Source organism: Lutzomyia longipalpis, chromosome 2 (assembly GCF_024334085.1).
Source record: "Lutzomyia longipalpis isolate SR_M1_2022 chromosome 2, ASM2433408v1".
Taxonomy (NCBI): domain Eukaryota; kingdom Metazoa; phylum Arthropoda; class Insecta; order Diptera; family Psychodidae; genus Lutzomyia; species Lutzomyia longipalpis.
Genome location: NC_074708.1, coordinates 40,576,375 through 40,599,817, shown reverse-complemented (window position 1 = coordinate 40,599,817; position 23,443 = coordinate 40,576,375). Strand labels below are relative to the sequence as shown.

General features: G+C 35.0%; 1 protein-coding gene across 6 annotated transcripts; it reads right to left on the bottom strand.

Moving 5' to 3' along the window:
• Positions 1–203: 203 nt before the first annotated feature.
• Positions 204–23,049, bottom strand: LOC129788358 (potassium voltage-gated channel protein Shaw-like). 6 transcript variants are annotated; one of them, XM_055824331.1, is made up of 11 exons: positions 23,033–23,049; positions 22,621–22,926; positions 10,447–10,603; positions 9,358–9,507; positions 7,935–8,238; positions 7,517–7,852; positions 7,143–7,439; positions 5,450–5,659; positions 4,681–4,852; positions 1,655–1,762; positions 204–1,520 (listed from the first exon to the last, which is right to left on the bottom strand). In XM_055824331.1, the coding sequence occupies exons 3-11, from the start codon at positions 10,488–10,490 to the stop codon at positions 1,399–1,401; spliced, it is 1,743 nt and encodes a 580-aa protein (XP_055680306.1). In that variant the 5' UTR covers positions 10,491–10,603; positions 22,621–22,926; positions 23,033–23,049; the 3' UTR covers positions 204–1,398. The 6 variants fall into 6 exon arrangements, with proteins under 6 accessions (XP_055680306.1, XP_055680305.1, XP_055680303.1 ...); XM_055824330.1 differs by lacking the exons at positions 22,621–22,926; positions 23,033–23,049 and adding exons at positions 12,185–12,375; positions 12,619–12,850; XM_055824328.1 differs by lacking the exons at positions 22,621–22,926; positions 23,033–23,049 and adding exons at positions 11,185–11,760; positions 12,185–12,577.
• Between the last annotated feature and the right edge of the window lie 394 nt (positions 23,050–23,443).

The window sequence follows — 23,443 nt, the reverse complement described above, 5'->3', positions numbered from 1 at the left end:
GAAATGGTGGAACTGCCAGTGAGATTGCCTACGGAGTGAAAGGTGTTATAATTGATTGGGTAGTCAAGGATAATCAATCACATTTCAGAAACTTCCAGTAAGTTAATCGCCCTCATCTTCCACCCAAATAACTTTATAATTATTGTGAACTGAATGTATTACGACTTTTGCTTGGACAACTATTAAATAAAACGCATTATATATTTTTAATCACAACATGGGCATTTTTATTGGATTTATAATAAAATATTGTTTAACCTAATTTCATGCTTTTTTGTTGAATAAAAATGAAAAAAATTCTAACTTTTTCTGGCTTAATTTTTTGGTACATTTCTCATTACATGCGTAGGTATGTATAGTAAAACATTCGCAATGAAGGTTTCCCTCGATCAGATGCACTTCCGGGTGGAAATTTTTCATTTTCACTTAATGAAGATTTGCTGGCAAATAATATACATCTTGTTTTCCATAAAATTTTCTATATTGAAACATCTTTCACAGTCCAACATCGCTTTCTTCTTATACACATCAATGTGACAATTCATTTGATTTACTTACGAGAACTTAATTGAACAACAGCTTTTAATTATACGTGTAAAGCTCAAATTGTGTGACAAAATTAGAGGATGGTGAGTGCTTTTCCATGAGGAGTTTTTTTTTGTCATGTAACTGCGAACTCATGCGAAGAATTTATTTATTTGAACGCGCTCGTGTTAGTATAAATCTTGAATTAATTTTATTAAATTGAGCCATCAATTGACAGTTGGATCTCTCATAAGAGATAAAAATCAACTACATACATATATACAATGAGATTTTTTATTTTACCTAACTAACAGCTTCCATATTATTTGATTTTAATTGAAAAAAACAACAATTTTATTCATTTGGTTCGAATTATTTTTAAATAAAAAAAAATAATTATAAAGGTCAGAAAAATATTTTTTTTGTCTTTCACGGAAGAACTTCATGTTTACATAAATATATATTTACATACATTTTCTAATTTATTTGATTCAAAGAAATGTAATCAAAGAAAAACTTTTGAATTCTGAATAAATCTGTGGATTGGTTTTAGAAAGCATTTCTTGGATTAATTTTAAAATTCATTAAATTTCTTTGCATGGAACTCTACAATGCTCTGTCAATCTCTTATACGCCAGTATACATTTTTTGATTTTATCCATGTTAATCCAGCGCTGATAGATTGTCTTAAATACTTAAAAATAAAATTTCTTTGAAAGAATTTCAAGTCCAGACAGGAAAGTAAAATATTTTCAATATTACAGGATTAGTCTGATTTTGAAAGACATTTGATGAGAATCATTCCTCCTCACCAAGAGTCCAGACTCATCCATTTCCAGAATAAATTTCCGAATAATCACAAAACATAAAATTTCAATCGCAGGTTGGATTTTCATTACCAACATCCACGTAAGGTATATCGTCACGCTGCAATGTAACTTTTGGTTGCTCTCTTAATTGAATTTCCTCCCTCAGTGTTGGCATTTCTCTGCGTTCTGCAAATTAATTCGCATAAATCAATTCAAAATGCATTGTAAAATTCCAATCTTTGCTATATAACACAACACACAGCGAGCTTTTGAATAAATGGAATATTTTTAGCATATAATCAAACGGAATTATATTTTACCTAAATTCGCCAAGAGCTTTGGCTGTAGCGGCAAGAGGAGATCAACATTTCCCGTTGTTGCAGCCCGAGGTTGAAGTGCCTGTAGCGTGGGTACCGCGAGGAAATCACCTGTGTTGGGAAAATTGCATTATAAGTCAAAAGTTGTCTAATTTCCGCTTACCATGTAAAGACTAAATTAATATAGCGTACACACAACTCTTGCTTAAAGCTTAATTTACTATCATAATTAACATTCATGTGACCAGAAGAAAAAACTTTATTTTTCATTCATCCAGCATTGCATAATAGGCTTGTGTGGGAACAAAGAGAGAGAGAAAAAAGAGGATGATAATTAATACAAAGCTCACCTCTCTGGAATATTCGTCTAGGTATGTAATTATATGATACCCACTTAGAATTTTATCCACTTACCTAGGCATATGGCAGGCAATGTGTGAAGTGATAAGTTTGACTAAGAGTGACATATTTTCCCTAATTTACCATTATTCTTGCTTATATATGTGTTTTTCATAAAACAAGTTGTGGAATATGTGCGAATAATTCTATCTGTTGCATATGGAGGAAATTCAATAATGATATAGATACCCACTAGTGCTATTTTCAAGGCTACCCATTAAGAATCTTTTTAGTTTACATTTAATGGAAGGAAAATTCATTCTATTCTCTTCTTTCAAGAATTCAAGATCAAAAAGCTCATCCAAGTTTCGTTTTAATGTTTAAGAGCTTTTATTATTATGGAAAAAGAACAACAATACTTTTAAATATTTTTTTTATAGAAAAGAAATTAATTTTTCTCCTTCGTGGGAAATTTTCCGCGGGGAAAATCGACAAAAAACGTTACGAGAGCTTGAGAAAAATTATATTATTTTTTTTAAAGAAAATTGCAGAAAGATTATCATTGTGGAGCTAATGTTTAACGAATTATGCTCTTCAGAGGGTTAAAATGCCGGAAGCTTTCAGCTGTAATGAGCTAAAGCTCATCTATTTAAAGCTTTTATATTCATACATATTTTTCACAATCACAGAATAAGATAGTTCAAAAGGAAAATTAGTTAGTCGCTTCCTGTCTATTCTCATCCCACCCTTCATTTGCTACCATACGGCCTGTAAAGAGAGAATAGCTTCCGGTGGACCACGTAACGTACTTTTTTTTTTTAAATTTTCATACATAATGAAGTTAAAAAAAATGTGAGCATAAAAAACATCCCCTTTGGAAAAAAAAGATTTATGACTTTTGAATTGCCAATTCTCATAAATTTCATGGAAATCTTTGGAAATATTCAAGCCAGTCGCTCTGTCAACATTATTGTAATGTGTGGAGACATGAAAAGCTTGCCAAAAATGTCCTCATACTCAAAAACAAATCATTTTTCTGTGGGAAAAATGTATAAAAAGAAAAATACCTACTTTACCTATTTATAGATGGTTAGCATAAAAAGGAAAAAGTTGGAAAAGCATAGAGCATTGTCTCATCAGCATAGGCAGTAAAGGCATAATAAATATATTTATGCTTGCGATAGGTATTCCATTGACCAATCATCTCCTTGACTATTGAGGGCTTTTTGATGCGGTAGAATGAAGGGTAAAATCTCGCTTTTATATTATGTGACGATCATCACAATGACGGAATTAATGTTTGGCTACAGCATAAAGTGCATACCTTGTATCCATTGCCAGTTGGTCTTGACAGTGAAATATAATTAATCTATGTATCTAATTGCACAATGTAGCAGTTGTTGCATTGTCTGTGTGCACGAGAAAAGGGTTAACCCGATTATGTACTCATATGCATGCAATTATTGTCTAAATTGGGAAGTCAGGGCTTAAATTGATTTGGACGGTGATCTGATTCAAACTGCCATGGTTTGTCGAATAATAACATAGAAGTTATCTTAGAAATCTGATACACTATATTGCCTAATTCAGGTGCATAATATGCTGGAAGATATTTGGGGAGATTTTGTGGGATGTTTTGGTGTACCAAGTTGCTGATATCATGCGGAAAGTGAGCTAAAAGGAAGAGAAGCAATGTGAAATGGATTTGGGGGTTTGGTTACTCTAAAATGGACTTGCTCCTGATAATTTAGAGGGGAACAGGCATTGTGCTCGAGGTAGCATTTAGAGCAGAATAGAATAATTTGGGACAATGTATTGGTTGTACCTGGGCGATTGTGCATTAATAGAGGTCGCATAACCGCAAGCCCCGGTACGGTTGGACTTTGCAAGCTTAGTCCGATTATATTCAGCGTATCCACGTGTCCTGTTGGGCACAATGTTAGTGAGTGAAGTAATGGCCGGTTTGGCTTTTACATCTTAATAAAATTTGACGATTCGTTTGTGGTCAAAATACACTGATTAAGCTGCGATTTGAACTAATAGGCGGTTGAAATTAAACATAATATTTAAATTTTTAATAATAGAGCAATTTATGATTGGGCTAATTCTGGGAAAATAAGCAATCCTGACATTATTTTTTACTACATACCTATAAAAATAAATACATTTTTTATTAAAATAATTTAATTTCAATATTTGAAGAGAATGAGCTTTTTACGAAAGCTCTAAATACCAAATTTTTTAATTCTAAGAAACAACAAAAATTATTTCCCTGTTTTCCCCAAAAGAAATCGGAAGAATTGGTTTTCATATGAATAGAGGAAAAACTTCAATGACAAACAATATTTCTCAACATAAAAAACCAACATTATGTCCGTACTTTGTGGCAAAAACCAGACAACTTACAAAATTATTAATAACCGAAAATACCTAACTATTTTTTTCTGTTTGTAAATGAAAGTACAAAACATTTCATTTAGCGAAAACACCTCTAGCAACATATTGAAAACAAGGACAACAATCCTTGTGCTAAAAAAAATACATCGAAAACTCATGAAACAACGGACATAGAACATGGAAACGATGGAAACATATTTGGGGAACTTTCTGCGAGAAAAAGTTAAGGCGCACACTCGCTGAAAGCTTTCCCCGCATATATAGCGCGAGGGATGTTGTGTGGAGGCACTTACCAATTTTAGCCCCACCAAAGGCATCCTTGAAGATGGCAGGATGTGTATGGGATGCATGTTGGTGCTTCATGGCATTCACACGACGATGCGTTGCGATGCCAACTTCGCGTTTGCGTCTCGGCTGCTCCACCGGAAGGACTCGACGACGCCTCTTGGGAAGCTTCGACCTGGCCTGTTGTGGGAAAAGGTGATTAATTGTCAACAATTATGCAAATAAAGAGGCAATTTTTTCTTCACACTCAATTTTCCCACGATGAACTTGCGGAGTATTTATTTGTCTTTCATTCTGGAAAAATGGAAATTTATTCCCCCCCCCCCCAGCCACACAGTAGGAAGTCCACGAGCCACACGTGGAAATGTGTGTACAAGGATGGCACTCACATAAATAATTACCATTTGCTCATCAATGCGTGAAGTGAGTCGCTTATGTTCTAAATAGCTTCAAGGCATCGTATTAATGAACTTTGAATATGCATGATTGAACTGATGGGGGGTTGCGTATACACATAGGATAAATTAAATAAAATCCATCCTGCATTTGTGTGCACACACACGTGAGCTTTCGCATGTTGTGTGTACCCATATAATGCTGCTGGATAACATCGAGTTCGTTTGAATTAATTTTTAATGAATACCCCAAAATGCAATTTCATTTATGTAATACAACATGTCTCCTCTGTGAAGATTCTCACAAGAGTGTGATGCTTCGTGTGAGGACGAGTGGGTAGGGGGGGAAGTGAGTAATTAATTTGAAAGAAGACAACGTTACCTGTGTGTGGGAGTAGAACATGGAGAAATTGCTGACAATGACTGGGACCGGTAGGGCGATGGTTAAGACACCGGCAAGAGCACAAAGGGCACCAACGAACATCCCAATGTAGGTTTTAGGGGCCATATCTCCATATCCAACAGTTGTCATGGTCACTATTGCCCACCATAGACCCAGAGGAATACTCTTAAACTGATTATTTGGATTATCCTGCAATGATATTAAATTTCATCTCATACAGACGCTTAATGAAATCTTAAATTTAATATATTATTAATATTTAGACTGAATTTAAGAAAATAAATTCCATTGATTTTCATTTTAATCTTTTAATGAATTTTCTTTAATAACAGCTAAAGACATACAACCCCTATTCGTATACATATCTCAACCCCTCGGTCGTCTTAAAACTTTAACATCCTCTTTTGAAACTTTTGAGTTATTTTTCATAAAACTGAGCAATGTCATATTGTTGCCTTCCATTGGAGTAACTTTATGTCATACGTCTTCGTTATGGATATGGGTATAATTCCTCATACTCTACCTTTTACACTTGTTACGGGAGGATCGTGTAAATCCGTCCCTGATAAAGATTTTCAACGACTTTCAACTTTTTTCTTAATGCAAAAAATTCATCTTAAACCCTGTCTTTAAATAAAAAATTTTATAAGCGTATTCATTGATCAGTAAACTAGATTTTCTGCAGTTTGTCTAGATAAGTAAGGCTGCAGAAGATGAAACTCGACATAAAATGAATTAAATATACTTATAAATAAAAAGCTTTCTTTTTATTTAAATTTTCAAAAAAACCCAACGTAAAATCGTAAGAAAAAGGTCAGATTTTACCCAACTTCCCCTATTTATACTTACGTACATGCATATGTTATGTATGTAAGTAGTAGAAAAAAGTACTCGTGGTAAAAAGTTCTCGTATACAACCACACAAGGAATATATATTGTTTAAAAAAAAAGTAGAAAGCAAAATCGAAGAATTGATGGATTTTTGCGGTTTTACGACTTTATTTAACACGATATATTCATGGCAAAATGCAGCCGAAGCCTTCAAAAGTTTCAACGGCAGAAAATCACTTAACACAGAAGAGATGGGAAATTAATTTTTCTCGATAAAGCATAGCTGGAGAAACCAATAAATCATGTAAATTCAACGGGGGAGTTTTCAGGTTCTGAGATAAGGCATCTAAATGAGAAATCACTTCCCTCTGCCACAAAAGGGTCCAGATATTGGGGGTGTGGAAAAGAGATTCAAGGGGCGAATCAGTAAACAATTAATATAGGTTTAATCTTTCTCTGATAAAATAATGAATTTTGTGGTATATGTGTCAGTATATAGGGAGGATATATTTTCTCTTCAAGAATTTCGATATTTTCACTTTTAAATTTAAAGTGAAAATTTGAAGGAAAAAAGGGAAAATAATTAAATTTTCTAGAATTATTTGCAACAAGTAGGTTACACGTATAGCATAAATTAGTTATGAGCCTTCGAAAGTAAACCCCTAGACAAGATCCTTTTGGCGGAAATGTAAGCAAAATTGAATGAAATTCGCTAACATCATTTTGCGTTTATTTATATTCATTTCTCTACCTTCTTGCTTATCGCAAAAGACCATCTAAGGGTTACCGCAATGTCGTGGGGGTGGGGGTCGGGTGGTAGGAATGAGGGTTGTGCTCTCACCTGCAACTTCTCAGCGTAGTAGACTAAACTGGCGAAGACTACGATACCCAAGACGAGGAAAAAGACAAGAAGGGTGAGCTCCTTGGCGGACGCCTTGAAGGTATGGATGAGAATACGGAGACCAGGTGAGTGGCGCGTAAGCTTGAAAAGACGCAAGATGCGAATGATGGAGAAGGCTTCAAGGAGACCCGTCTGCTCTCCCATTTGCTGCACAACGTCCGTGTAGAAGCTGAGGGTGGCAGCTAGGTCGATTATATTGACCGGGGATTTGATGAATTGAAGGATGTTTGGCGCCACCTGAGTGAGAGGGAAAAGTTTGAGAGAACTTTTTATTTTATTGCCATCAAATATCACTCGCATGGAGGAGGACTCACCACAAAACGTACTGCCAACTCAATGATGAACCACACATTGCATACGAGTTCAACGTAGAAGAATGCCAAGTGGGGTTGCCCATCCTGCCACCCATCCTTCCTGACGCGTCTCAAGTTGAGGAATGTTGGTGTGTGTCGTTCCCCCAATGTGGTGGTTTTATTGGCTAAGCGAGCTCGAGATGTCCGTTCCTCGAGACTTATTGCCGTTGGCATTGGGGTGGTAATGTTCATATGGGTGGTGGGTGATGGAATTTCCACACGGAAGTCCGGGTGGGTTTTCAAACAAAACGATATCACAGAAGTGCATATAAAGAACACAGAAATGCAAGCAATTATCTGTAAAAGAGAAAATGGCATGGAGTGAATGTGAGCAAAGTCAAGTTGGAATGGCATTCTCAGGATGCCAGAGCAGCGAGACCTTGGCACCTGTTGAACTCGATGGTTCGTCAAACATTGCCCAAATTTTGGGTCTCAAACGCTGCCAACAGCTCACATCTCCACTCTCCTCAAAGCCAAAAAGGCGCGAAATTGCCTCCTCGGACGGTTGCTCATTATCCAGGTCAAGCTTGTCTAGAATCGCGAGGGTATTCTGTGTGTCGCGATGGATGCTGTACGTGGACCAGCAGCATGGTTCCACCTGATTGGAGTCAAGGCCCCAAAATTCCAGCTCCTCCTCGAAAAGTGGTCCACACACATCAGTCGGATAGTGAAGCTTCCCTGTTCTATACACACGCATGAATCACTCAAATTTATTACTCAACATTAGCTATAGGTATCAAAAAAGTCAGAATTCATGAAAAATCTACAAAATCCTTTCACATCCGGTCTTACAATAAATTTCGTGAGCTTCCACTTTCTTTTTCAACGTTTTGAACTCAATTCGTGAGATTGTATGTTTGCTATATGAAGAAGAAATTCAATGGATTTAATGTATGTGCAATGTGCATGTTTGTGCAGTCTGTGAATGCACGAGGAGGAAATTGAAACAACATACGATTTGAGATTTATTCAAATTACTATTGCATCAGTATAACCAGAGCTTCCACTATTCATTTCTTCCGAAAATTATGAGCGCACTACCGGCGTCTCAAAATGTCCTGAAAACTTCCCATAAATTTATCTTGCTTATTGCAAAATTTTCCCCTCTTTTACTTTTTTTATTGTCGAACATTTTGTGAATAAAAGAAAATAAATAAATAATACTCCTTGGAAATAATTAGATGTATAGTGAGTGATTAACGAAATTGAATTAATAAGAAGAAAGAAATTGAACAAAAATAATGAAGAAATGTGGAATTTACTTAGCACCCATAAGGAGTTGTAAGTTAATTTATGGAGGAAATCAAGCAGGTAGTATAAGGTAGTATATAGTAGGAGTATTAATAACCCTTGGTCATTTCTCTGCCATATTTTATTTGCTCTCATGCCAAAAAGCATTAATATCAATTTGCGCATCATTAAAATCAACTTTCCACCTCATCATCGCATTTATTAAAGAGGAGTATTCTAATGTTAAGTTCTTATGCTATATACACATATATAATAAATACATTGTGTAGAAAATACGAAGCGTACGCAGCAAAGGGAAGTGGAGTCAAAGAGAGCTGCAAATTTCTCTTTGGGGTTGACTAAACAAACATGAAAAGTGATTCAGTTATTTGCACGCCCCAAGCTAATTGATTAATGAAAATTTGCTCATTTCCGAGTGTTTTGCTCCTCTATTCCGGTCACGAGCTTCCGTAGAAGCATACAAGGATAAAACAACCAACACGGATTCCCTTTTATACAACACACACACACACACACACATTTCTGAAAGCCGGATTTAAAAAAATACTGACCTGTAATAATTGAGAATCTGTGCAAAAACTCCCGGATGCCGGTCAAAGAAATACTCATTGAGGACGGGATCATAATTCGCAAGAGCTTCGGTAAGGCGAGACAATCTTGTTGCTGGAATCTTTTTCAGCGTTGCTTTGTATGTCTCATACCTTGAAAAGATAAAAAAAGGTTTTTGATTTTGTGAGACAATAGATACACTTTCTTTCACTTCCTGATTTTAAAGACCTTTCCTGTTTTTTTTTTACCCCGAACATCCTTCTGTACCTCATATAAATGGAGGCGTTCTCTGGAAAATATTTTAGTAAAGATGACGAATACAAGTGCTAAGTAATGGGTATTGTGTGACAAAAAAAATGAATGAAAAGAAAATCTTAAGAAGTGTTGTGAATATGCCAAGATATTTCTGCTTGATTGATTTATTCCATCTGATGTATTTTACATAGGTATATCTTTTTTCCCGATTCTCACAGTTCATAAAGAATGCTTTTATAAGATATTCATAAATCAGAACATCTTCCTGTAGGTACCTATTCAAAAAAATTGTCATACTCTTTGGAATTTATGGATTGTGAAAAAATGAAGATAATGCAGAATTTTTTTTTCCAAATGGTGGAAAATAACCTGAATAACTCAGACTTTTTTTTTCAAATAAAATAAATTTTCCTTTGCATAATTTCTCTGAAACCTAACCCAGTGAATTTATTTTAAATCTTCATTAATTATTGAAACTTTCTAATTAATTCATCAAAATGTCTAAAGCTTAGGTACTGACTAAGGCAAAGCTTTGAAAGAATTGTCTGTTTTTTTTCTTCTCAGCTAAGAAAAGCTATTCACTCTGATGCTATCAACTTTTTTTTTTCATTTTTTCAATGAATAAAATTTATTTTTTTTTTTAAGTTTACTAAATGTGATAAATTATTTTAATTTTTTTAATGAAAATTTGTGCCAAAATGTTTTGCAGAAATTTTTTATCGGGAAATGCAAGAGGAAAATTATTACGGTTTAATTAAATATTTATAATTAAAAATGTAACAATGCATTGTAATAAATAATTAACAAGAATAAAATACAATAAAAAATTTTCTTACCGAATTCCGCCCACATTCAATATGATCCGGTTTTCACCATCCATGTCCTATGTTGAGTGTACAGAATTCAAATCCATCATTGCTGCAGTGCTCAGCAGATGCAAAGAGAGCTTTTGAAAGTTAGAATGACATTCATTTCATCTGGCGATGTTCTTCCCTAAAAAAAAGATAAAACATTTCAATGAAATTTTCAAAAAAAAGTCCTTTTTCTTGCTAAGAGACTTTTCTTTAAAAAATCCCTCCTAAATTAGTAGTAGGGTTAGAAGGATTGCATTTTGAATAGGTTTTAGAGCACTTCTGCAGACAATTGCTGTTGAACTGTTTGAAATTCAAAAGAAAACTTTACGTTTTTAGAGGTAGGGGGTGAAATTGAATCGGGGAGTGAAGAATTTTCTGCTATAAACATTCAAATCACTTGAAAACAATCCTCCCTTGGGGACGATTTTGTCTTACACAGAGCAACGAGGTGATAAATATCCTGTCAAAGGTAATTTGGGCAACATCTTTTTGATTGATGGTAAGGTTAAACTCGTAGGTTTACACACACACACTTTAGTAGTTTCTAAGATATTTTTTTTTCTCGAAAAAATGATTTCACTTTATCTGAACATAGGTACATATCTCTCTAAAACATGAACGTCATTATTTTTATAACAATGGGTGGGTGGAGGGTGAAAAAATTCTATGATAAAATATCTAGAGAGGATCTTGGAGATGGATAACAACCCCTTAAATTACCTTCATAGCTTTTTAAGTAGTTTGAGAGAACTTTGACGTGTGTGTACCTCAATACCTATTATTAAATTTTGAAGTTTGGCATTTCACCTGCACACTTCCTCACACCTCCATCAATTTTGCTATAAATGAAAGTTTGGACAAGATCCAGGGGACAATGCATGCTGCTCCCCCAATGGGGAGGTTGGTGGTGCTCTTAAACGACCATTTAGGTCTATGTGTAGTGGCTCATATGTCGAGTACACGCATAGTTGGGTAAATTACGATAAACTTGTGGAACATACATAAATCCTGGTGCGAACATGTGTGTGCATTTGCAAGTTAAATATTTAGAAGGGCACCGCAACGGTATGAGCTTTTGCCACAGAGACAGTCCTCTTCGTCCTCTTCATGGTTCTGAGCCAACATTTGTGTAGAAGCGAATGTCCTGGAATGGTGTGTCATAAAAAGACGCTGTTGGCAAACCCCCATATGATTATCGCACTGGAATTCCAGGCGGGAGAATAAAAATAAACATATTTTCCCATTTTCCTCAACTCCTCGCACTCAAGTTTTCATCGCAAATTTTTTTTTTACATTCTGGAAAATAATACCAAAAAGCACACAAAAGTAACCGATGTAGAACAATGCTATGTGCCCCGGTAGAGAAACCCTTCTACCGTATTATATGTTGAGCTATGGCACTATGTGTGTCTAGGGTTGGACTGCTCTGGGTGAAAGAGTGAGATGAGTCGTTAGCTCTATGCCGCTCATCAGGCACTCATAGGTAACCAGTAGCCCTTTGTCGCTCGTCCGATTCAGTTCGGGACCCGCTTAGCTCAAATTAAGTAAAGTTACTAGCCCCTGTAGGATTATCTTCCTACACCGAAAAGCTCCAAATGTAAATAGTTTTTTTTTCTCGCATTGTTTTTCTTTTTTCAGCGCTCAGGCACTGAGCCAAAAGTCTGACTTTTGCACAAAATTCCTGCATAACACTTTCTTATGTATACACATTCCTACTTACATAGAATTCAATCAAGTCAGCAATGTGTTATAAAAATTTTCATGTAATTTCCTCTTAACCACACAGCAAAGCTTTACTTTTAACTTTTCCTCGCAACACTTCTCAACATCACTTTCCATCATCTTTTCCTCATTAAAATGCATAAAGAATATTAGCAAAACTTTTCCACGCCATTAAAATGCGCTACAGTACTAGAAATTATTAAAGTTTTGGGGGAGCAAAAGTAAAAGAATAAAACTGTAAGAACCCCATAGGGGCCCCCAAGTCGCTATGGGGCGACTTAACCAAAATTGGTCGGACTTCGGGCCACCTGTGGCCGTCAACCCAACCTCACTCTCCGACGGCCCGAACATGACTGAACTAGTCGGCGATAAATTTTAATTTAACTCTATTGTCATGCAGCACAAAATTTAATTAAATGGAAAATCTCATACATTTAAAACTCATCACGGTCCCTTTGCCCATTTTCTAGTAATCATTCTAGCTGGGAATTAGGCGTCAAAACTACCTTCTCACGATATTTAGTTATAATCTCTACTTTCACGGATGACTCATTTAAATAAATTTCATCCCGTTGGGCTATACGGTTTTAATTGAAACAATCATGTGCTGATGGAAATGCTTGTCCGTGAACCCTATTCGTAAATTCCCAGAGGTTTGCCCTTCCATGCGACGAACAATTCGCAGAAAAGCCAGTGTGGATATCCGTGGTGGAGATTGGAGGCTTGAGACACTCTGAGGGGCGTGTGAATGTCATAAAAATGAATTTTTTATACATTTTTCCCCGTAAAATAATTTGGAAAGTTTCCCCCCAAAAATACTGCTTTTCTTGCCAGATAAAGGGTAAGTACCTGGTTATAATTACATATTGGATTTTCAGGTAAATTGAAAATAATTAAATTTATAGTGATTTTGATTTTAAATTTGAGATAAATAAATATTCTTAAAAAAATAACCTTAAAAGCCATCAAAGTTTATTCAAACTTTTGAGATCTTTACAGATTTTAATCTTTTATATTAAGCTTCCATAAAGCTTAGTTTTTATAAATCTTTCTCGATAGTAGAAGTTCTGAGTAGTATGGAGGAATAACTCTCTGATATTCTTAACCTCATGTTCAGAATTTCAACCAAAATTCTTCCTTTAATCGTATCAATTCAGTTTTTATAATATAAAAAAAGTTATTTATGTCATTTTTATGCACTAAAATTCATTAAAAAAAATTTCTGGAAGTACTTAATATAATACAATGGACAAATCTATAGATTTAAATAAAATAGTAAAGAAAATTCTGCATTTACATGCCCCTTTGGGCTCGATGGTAAATCTCCTAATAGTCACAACTTCACACTCAAGCGCATTAAATTCTTAACGGGTGGTGAATGAGCAATAACTCACTGATTTTTTTTCACCAAGAGAACCTCTCCATCACGACCACAATCCCTGCGTCGCATCCTCAGGCGGATTAGGGTAGCAAATATAAATAACATGAGAGCAAATTGGGACGCTCCTCAATGGCTCCCCAAGTTCGTACCAAGACACAACTTAACAACTATAATCTTTGTTCAACGCCCCCACCACACATACCAGGCGTCTCCATCGGCAATATTGCCAGTGTCAATTTGGCACTCTTATCTCCTCTACTTTACTAGCTCTGGGGATTCCCACAATTCACACAAATGAGATTGATGCCAAAGGGTGGGGCTCAAAATATACATTCATCTTAATATTCGGGATATTCCGAAGGAAGGACTGCGGTTGTGGAGGGTTGTCAAAATAGGGGCTGGAAGCTGAGAAAAAAGGATGCCGAGGAAGCACATTGTGGGAGAATTCAAGAAACACTTAAATTGCCAAGAGGTTGGAGAATTTTTCTTTCTGTGATTGTATTTTTTATAGAAACTCATTCTTCTGCCGTGTAAGCTCTGCTGAAGTTGCAGTGAATACGATTTTTGTGTTTACCTCATTTATAATTAAGTACCTACACCAGTCCCACACTGTTTGAGTAAGAGCTTTTGAAAATGGATGAAATAGAAAATTGTGTGGGGGCACAAAGCGAGATCATGTAGCTTTTAAAATTTTAGCATTTTTTTTTTCTTTAATGAAGGATATTTCTTCTTCATACTTTCGAGATATTAGGAAGAGTATTTAATACAAATTCGCCCATCGACACTCATCAAGAAAATTTCTTTATTGCCTTTGAATGCATAAAAAATTTTTTGCTTAAAGATTGATTTTTTCTAGACAATTTCGAAATAAGAAAAAAATCCTGAGCATATCTGGAATAAATTCTTGTCTTAAGAACACCCTGCATGAAATTTTCCTCCACTTTATAATAATAAACCAACTGAATTACATTATCAGGGATTTTTCTTTTTCAGACATCAAATCCAACCAACGACGAATATAGCAGAAGCAAGCATAAAGTTTTGATGAAGCTACAGGTTTTTTTCTCCTTCATTCCTTTGGCACACACAAAAGCATGTGAGATCAAACAAATATTCGCAACGAATTTAATTTGGAATCATATCGCTTTACGCAAATACAACACGAGTTTGGGTGCGGAGTGAACAGAGAGAGAGAAAATGCCATACGTGCTTCCGGCTTGGGGCGACTTTGGCAGCTGTAAGAAATGAAGAGAAGAAAAAAAAAACGTAAGGGGAAACGAGCCGATTGGGAAAGGCCCCAAAAAGATATATGAATATTTTATTGAAATTTTGATCATACAAATATTCACGATTGGATGTTTTTATTCACTTGACTCGCAGATTCTTCTGAGGGGGGCCAGCCCTTCGGCGGGATGGAGAACTTGTTGATAGTTTATTTGCATTTATCTCTTCTCCCTTTACCCAGTCGAGATGAGCTGACGAAGAATATGGCATTAGACATTTTGCCATCTAATATAAGGAGGGAGGGGGGGGGAGGCAGACGTCGTGTGGGAGAACCATACCTCGGGGTATATTTTATGGAAATCCAATGAAATGGTACAAAATCTCAAGAGGAAACATGGCCTTTTTTCCCATCCATGCAAAATTTGTAATATAATATTAATATTTGCGTAAGTATTCAAGGGAATCATCCAAAATGCTCACAGGAGTTCTTGAGAAAGTGAAATGGAAACTGTTATGAGCGCGCGACTTGTGATTTTTTTTTCGGGGGAGAGCTTTATTCCGGGTGATGAATTCATTTAAAATTTTCTTCCAGACGAAAGGAGAATGTCAAAAACAAGATTTTTTTTCCTTTTTCATCTCATTCTTTTTTCAATTTAATTTTTTATCTTGAAAAATTCCCCCAAAAAAGGATAAAGGATATTGCGTTCCTTAATGCAACTTTCATGGTCTTCAGTTGAATTAAACTAAATTTCATCCAATTTTATTCGTCAACTTACGCGCGGAGAATCATCTGAAAGTTCACTGAAAGTTCAAATTTCAAATTGTAACCAAATAAACTGAGATTAATCTGTGTGGGTGAAGAGCTTTTGGGTAATGAGAAATGAAGTGTGTAATTACTGCAATTAAATAAATGACAGACGGAATGTAATTGAATATTTCGTTGGTGTAATAAATTCAATGAAATTGAAGTAAATTTATGGTCTGATTGTGTACAATTACAGACATTATCATGGAAACTATTGAATAAAATTAATCCTTCATTATTATATTACCCACCCACCCATTGCACACACCCACACACAAATCCACTCAACATAATGTATGTCCAAACTTTCGGAAAAATAATTAAAAATTGTTAATAATTAAAAATTTTACATCAAACTTTAAATAAGATTCTGTAAAGAACCCTCAAAGTCTTACTTGTTCTCTCTACAACTTCTATTTATATGTTCTATTTAATTTAAGAGGGCGGTTCATTAATTTTTACCTAGAAATTAAAAGTGAGCTTTTGCCTAACTCTACACCGCACTGATATTTATATGTAGAGCATAAGTTAAATAGAAATTTGGCTCTCGATTCTCATCATAAATTGAAGAATGAAAAGAAAAAATTCCAGCTAAAGCAAGTATTGGTTTTCTTTTAATTATCTCGCTGCTTTTCTGCTGCTTTTTTTTTATATACACAAAAAATATATATAATACGAAAGCTCATTATTAAAAATCTACTACCCTTTAATTTTAGTCTTAAGGCTAAGAAGCGATAGTTTTAGATTAATTATTAGCGGTTAAAATTGATTAATTCAATGTACTTGATTGGAAAAAATCCCCATTCCCATAAAATCCCATAAAGAGAAATATTTGCCACATAACTCAGCTCCTCAAAGTGATGGCGCAAACATAAAGTATGTTCATGGCTAAGTACGTACAAAATTCGCGCGATTTTGAAAATGTCAGCATTGTCCAAACGCGATGACAAATAACCCAACGATGACACCACGATCGTGTTGAAATAATTAAAAGGAAAATAAAATTTATACAGTGGGAAATTTCATGTAATTTAATTGAGGTGACAGGGATACAGCCAATTAATGTGGGTGAAGTAATCTCAATAAAATTTTAATTAAAGTGCCACGTAATCCTCCGCAACATGAGGTGGGAGACACACATACTCACTTTTTACGCCATTTATCACTTGAACGAGGTTTAGGTGGGGGCGCGGTGCAAATATTTGTCAGTCTACTCTAGGGGTGATGTTGTGGATTAGGCTCGGTATTTTGCTCAATCTTTCAGCTTTTTATTAGTTGGTGTTCCACTTCGTGGCCAACACCAAGTATTTCACATGTGTCCCCCTCAATCGTGTGTGGGAATTACATTTGAGTCTCTTTTGCTCAACATAATGCCGCACACAAGATGATCCCCATGAATGTTGTAGAAAGTTGAACAATTCCACGGAGTTTTGGGGGTGGGTTTACATTTTAGAAAATGTCTCACAGTGTGGAATTGGAAGTTTTTTTTGTGGGGGTTGCTTTGAAAAAGTATATGTATATAGTATTTCTCAATCCATCAATCACTGTCCAAAATTGCCCCCTTTAGAGAACGTCTCCCTCCCTCCACCCCAGACCAAACAATATTTTCATCTCTGTCAAATTACAGGGAGTTTACGCTGTGCTAATAGGGATTGTCATTGATAATGGTTTGAAAACCTATTCGCCACAATTTACTCATTCTCCCCGCAATCTGACTCATTAATTCTATTGTGTTATTAATTGTTCCAATTAAATACTTAAAAGAGGGATCGTTAGCGCTTTCATTTTAGCCTCTAAAATTCTATTTTAATTAGCTTTCACATAGCATACAATGGAAAGATAAAATACTCATAGTACCTACATATACTCTCTAGAACTTAACATTTACTAATTTATTGCAGAGAAGAGAAGTTATCCAAATTGGTTTCCATAACATATAATGAGGTCGTACAATATAGAGCTTCTCCTCAGTCCTCAAGAGACAAAGAAACTCTAATATAAAGCATGGAGTTAACGTAAATTTTTCAAATATCCTTCTCAAAAATTCTTCTTTGCCCAGAATTGATCAGAAATTCGTTAAAATACCTTTTTTAATTGCATAATTTTGGTATGTTGAGAAATATGTGCTGGCTACTAAAAAAAACCTCAAAAATCCAATTATGTGCTGATGAATTTTTATAAAGTTTTATATAAATGAACATTTCATAAAAAAATGATCAATATTTGAGCTTTTGCTTTTAATCGAAAATATGATAAAATTGCAATTTATTGAGTTTCACGCAAAATACGTGGTGCACGGATAAAACCAATAAATTTTTATAGTTTACTACTTAATTTTTAATCTAATAAACATATTTGGGTTATTGTTTTCACTCAAAATTGCATATTAAGAGATAAAGCTCTTGTTTGCTTTTTATTGGAAAATGAGAAATTTTAAATAATGTTAATTTGATAAAGAATATATTGAAAGGATTGAAAGCTTTTAAATTTTATTATTCTAATTAAAAATCATTTCTTGCATAAATAAATTATTTAAAAAAAAATCAATATTCAAGTTTTAGAATATCTAATCCTTTTACATTTGCATTGATGGACAAAATAAAAGCAAAAAGAGCATAATATATCAAAGGTTGAGCTCTAAAATTTAATTAAAAGATCTATATTTCAAAGGCATGACTATTAATTTGATTTTTGGCAATAATCTTTTCAACTTTCATCTCGAATTCAAATCTAATTTCTTCCCTCTCTTTGCCAAAGTTTCTTCAACACATATGTACATAGGTACATATAATCCTACTATCCAATGAAGGACTCATCTCAAGTCTCTCAAGTAACTTCTATGAATATATGTAAAAGATAAATATAAACCAATTATTCTATTTAAATGTTCTTTTAAAATTCTCAGTGCTACACATAATTTAATTCCTAGAAAGTTCTAAAAGTTTTTTTTTTGTAGGACATCCATGGTTGGTTTTTTCAATTGAAAGTTATCTGTGTGTGCAATTTAAATTGTGGATAATGTGAAAATATCATGAAAATGGAACAAAAAGATAAAATTACACAAGTTTTTGTTCGTGTAAATTTAAATATTTCACGCAATCATAATCCATCATTCTCAAGTGGTCGAAAGGCAAACAAAGTTCCTCAAGTTTTTTTTTGCTCGAACGGAGAAAAAAATCCCAGAAATCTGACTGTTGCCTCATTTGCCTATAAAGTTAGACAATGAAAATTGCCCATTCCATGCTGTAATTAACACGGCTGTATCCTCAGGGTATAGCGGCCTTTTTATTTGGACCTTTTATGGGCTGTATAGGGTTGAAAAGTATACGCACGAAATTGGGTGTACATATTGAGCCATTTAGGAGCGTCCAAACTTTTTGCCAAGAAATCATCGCATACTTTTGAAGGCTTTGGGCAATATTTTCTATTGAGTTGACTTTATCTCCTTCTATTTAATTAGCACACCGTGTCCTCTTGCTGTGTTGTACAACATGCTTAGCAAAGAAATTGAGCGAGCGGATGCCAGGCTTTTCCTGAAAGATGGGTGGGTGCAATTAAAGCAAATGATTATATCTACTATCCTATATATGTTCATTAGCTACTTACAAACTCGATTGTCTCAGCCCTGGCTGACTTTTGGTGGAGTTTGTATGGAAGATTAAGGAGTTTTTATCACATTTATCACATTTTCTGTTATTTTTTTTTAACTCAGAAAGCTCTCACAAGAAAGTGTTGGAAAAATCGAACAAGAGCTTTTTAACATTGATTTTTTTTTCAACAGAACACTATATACATATTCCCCAAATAGATTTGTGGTTTTGATTGGGCTTTTTTTCTCTGACAAAAAGCTCTCGAAACCTCTAGATAGAGAGATTTCTTTGTACAAAACAAAATTGATATCGACAGCAAAAGTTTGCAATTGGGGGCTTTTTTGGAATATAAATTTTGTATGATTCGTCCTGTCAGTGTCCTGGAAAAACCCTTTCAGGATGACATGATACGAGCACAACGTTTCACTTTCACTGTAGTGGAAGAATGTACATAGAGGGGGGGGGAGGGTGACTGATAAAGCTCCTCGTTGATAGATAACACACACACCCAAGCCCTTGCAGGAGGAGTCGAGAATGTTTGCCTATGTGACTCCATAAAATAGCAAATAAATGTTATTGAGTTATTTTAAAGAGAATCACGATAGATAGCGAGGGGATTTGCATGGAGAACAAAAAAAGGAAATATCTCATGGTGATGGAGAAGGTTTTTTTTTCTCTCTACCATCCCTGTACACATCTTTGGCAAATATATTTCAAGAAGTGTGTGGAGTGGAGGTATTTGAAACTGAATCGTATGGGGGCGTATATTCCTAAAGGAGATGAGACAACATTCCACTCCATCAAGTACATATGTATGTATAATGTACATATATATTGATGGAAGTGATTCATTTAAAAGGAAAATGTGAATATTCGACGAGATATTCGAAAATACTCCAACTTGTTCAGGCTGCTTCAAAAAAAAAAAAAAAAACTTCAGTGTTGGATCATGATGGAAATGATAGGCTCCACTCCTTCCATTGTAAGTAAGATTCTTATATGTACACTAAGGATCTTCAGCAAAAAAGCTGGAGTTTTTTATCAATATGTACATAGACAATCTCGTTCCTTCCTTAAATTCATTTTAATTTAAATCAATAAATAATTAAATTTCAAACCACAATAACTCATTAAATTGACTTCCTCTGAGCTAATAGAACCAACATTAATTCCTGCTTGATACATAAATCTGTGACATTATGGTATTGCTACATGGGAAACGTAAACTGACTGCCACACATTTCAGCAAAACAAACCACTCGTTGTTGTCTTGAATTTGTGGAAGGGAAAAACACTTGGTGGAATTGCTTGAAAGAATTTTTGCCATGAGAATGAACTTGAAGAATTCGATAGTCAATTTCCTCTGATTTCAAAATACACCCCCTTCCACCCTCTTCGCAGGGGGGGGGATGGGGTTGGGGAAAACATCTAAAAAGTCAAAATGCGGAGGAAGAGCAGCGGAAAAAAGAGCCACAGAATGATTCAATGTGTGTGGGTCCATTAAAAGTGATGCTTTTAGAGCTACACTGCGGAGCTACATACTGTCAAAGATTCTTGTTGTTCTCCGAATCACTGAGCACCCTCGGCCTAAAGATATCGATTACATATGTTCCATTTCTTTTCCTTCACCCTCCCCCCTCAGAACATAAGCAGAACAACAAACCACCCTCCCCCCACAATTGGGAGGCGCAAATGGCAGCAAGAAAAAAGCCTCAGAGACCACATGTTATAGAAATTTTATGATGACTGATTTCGGATGAGCAAATAAAATTTTTCTTTGTAAAATTCTTAAAGTCTTCTCAGCTTTTTTGGATAATTTTCTTCTCTTAGGATTTGCTGGGAATTTTAAGGGAAAAAAATCATAGTGTGAATAATAATGACAATTTAGTGGAGGAAATTTGCGGAGGAATTTATTGAGTCAATCTCACTCCAAATGACCACAATTTCCCTCGGTATCTCTCATGTATATATGTGTGTGTACGTCTCACATCATTGAATCGTCAACATTGCAAGAAGTTGCTGAATTCTTGAAATATTTTCGTATATGTCTTTAAGGAGGGAAAATTATGGGAAAAGAACACTGGAAAATATTACATGGCTGAGGGAAATATATTTTCGGTTATTAAGTCGGATGTTTCAGCAATTTCCTCAATTGCTGCCTGAAATTGTTACCACACACCAAAAATTTCTTGTTTGTGCGTAAACGGTGCTGACACGCAAAAATCCATCATGAACGATTAACATATTTGATAATGGATTTTTTTTTCAAAAGATTCAGGAAAAATCGTGAAAAAGCTCTTGAGAAAAAGCACATAAAAAAATAAATTGTTTGAATTAAAAGATGTGATTAAAAGTAGTAAAAATAGAAAATTCTTCCAAGGCAAAAAATTAACAAAAAAAACCAATAGGTTATATATTTTTTTTTGTGAAAATTCTTAAATTTTCCAGCGATTTTCCGGGAAAATAATATTATTTTCTTGGTTCCAATGCCCTACATTAATTAAAAAAGAAATTCATTACAACTTAGCAAGAAGACTTCATATGCATCATGAATAAGACTCTTTTAAAAAGCTAAAATTTCCACAAATTTCTCTGGGTGTATTTGAGTGCTTAGCTCATTCAGTTATATTGCAATTAAGACAATGATGTTTCGCCGCATTCTTCTACGGAAATTATGCTTTCCCAAAGCATCACAATAAAGTTTATTTTGCTCGAGTTATTCACAGTATAGAGACCGAATGGTTGTAATTGGCAATCAATTAAATGATTTGTATTGCTGCAAAGTTTGTTACGTGAGTGCATAAAGTTGCATAATTATCTGACGGAGAACTTCTTGAGGATTTTCTTTTTTTATTGAATTAATAAAACTACCACGTTATGTTGGGAGATCACTCAACACGGCGCATAGAAGTACATAAACATTAATTGTACGGGGGTGGGCACAAAAAATCTTCAACTTATTTAGTTGTTATATGCGGTATTAATTATAAAACTTACACAATAAAAGGAGTTATTATGGGAAGCAGTAAAAATAATATTTTATGAACCCTCATTCATTTTCATTCCACCACCCTGTAAAGCTCCCTAAAAGGAGATAAACAAGGAGGCAGAATAAATTCTAATCACAGAGCAATTTTAATTATATCAAGTGTTATAAGACTTTGCACTTAGAAGCTTTTTTATGATTAATACATTCCGCTATCTTTCCAGGAAGGTTTTAGTGATATTTTAGGGGAGCTTTTTTTGTATTACTTATTTTTATACATACCTATAATTCTAAATGATGGGACGAAAAGTTTAGTGGAATATAATTAATTTGCACTCACAGGCGCTTTTTCACATGACGACGACACGTAATTTCCTTATGACGTGTGGAGATGATTTTAAAGGTAACATAATGAATTTTAAGGTCTTTTATGAAGTGTGTTAATTACCTCGTTTGCAGCACAACTCATTCACTGCAGTACACACCACCAACACCTTTTTTTGGAATATCTCTCTATGGGGATAAATCACACGAGTGGTAAAGTCCATAACATACAAGTTCCACGGCACAAATCACAAGAGCAACTGCCAAGATTCACGGCAAGGAAGAACGTGGTTGGAATGTTATCTAATGTGGGTGGTAAGAAGTGTAAAAGTTTTTCTAATGTACATCAATAAAATGTGCAATAGAATGTGTTGTACACACGGAATTCACGACTCTATATGAAGATATTTATTTGGCGGAGAGCACGCAACTGTGAGAGGAAAAATGAACTGATGAGACTTCCGGTGTGGATTCTTCTTTAAGTATGTTGTAACGGAAATTCTGAGCGAGAATGGGTGCAAATTCAAAAAGTTTACCTAAGCACTTGTCTTGCGAGATAGCTAGAAGGAGAAGTTTTTTTTGTGAGAAAATAACACCGCACCGAAGAGATCCTACCGCTTCAGCATCCGACAACGGTCTGTTGGGTTGAATTGGAAGCGCACGGGCATGGTACTGCGAGGAAAAGGCAGAAAAGTAGCTGCCACATACACGGCACAGCTACTGAATGATTTAGCAGTTGAGCGGGCTTCTACAACGCTGAAACAGATTTATCCCCATCGTCAGAGTACTCAGCATCCCGTACGCAATATACACAGCTTCCTCACCTTGTCCCACCCACAGTCTTGAGTTTCCTGCGCAAGCTTCACTCCTCGGAAAAGACTCTCGTGCTCACTTTCCCGCACATTCTCTCATTCTTTTGGCATGTGTTTGTTTTATTTACCCAAAGT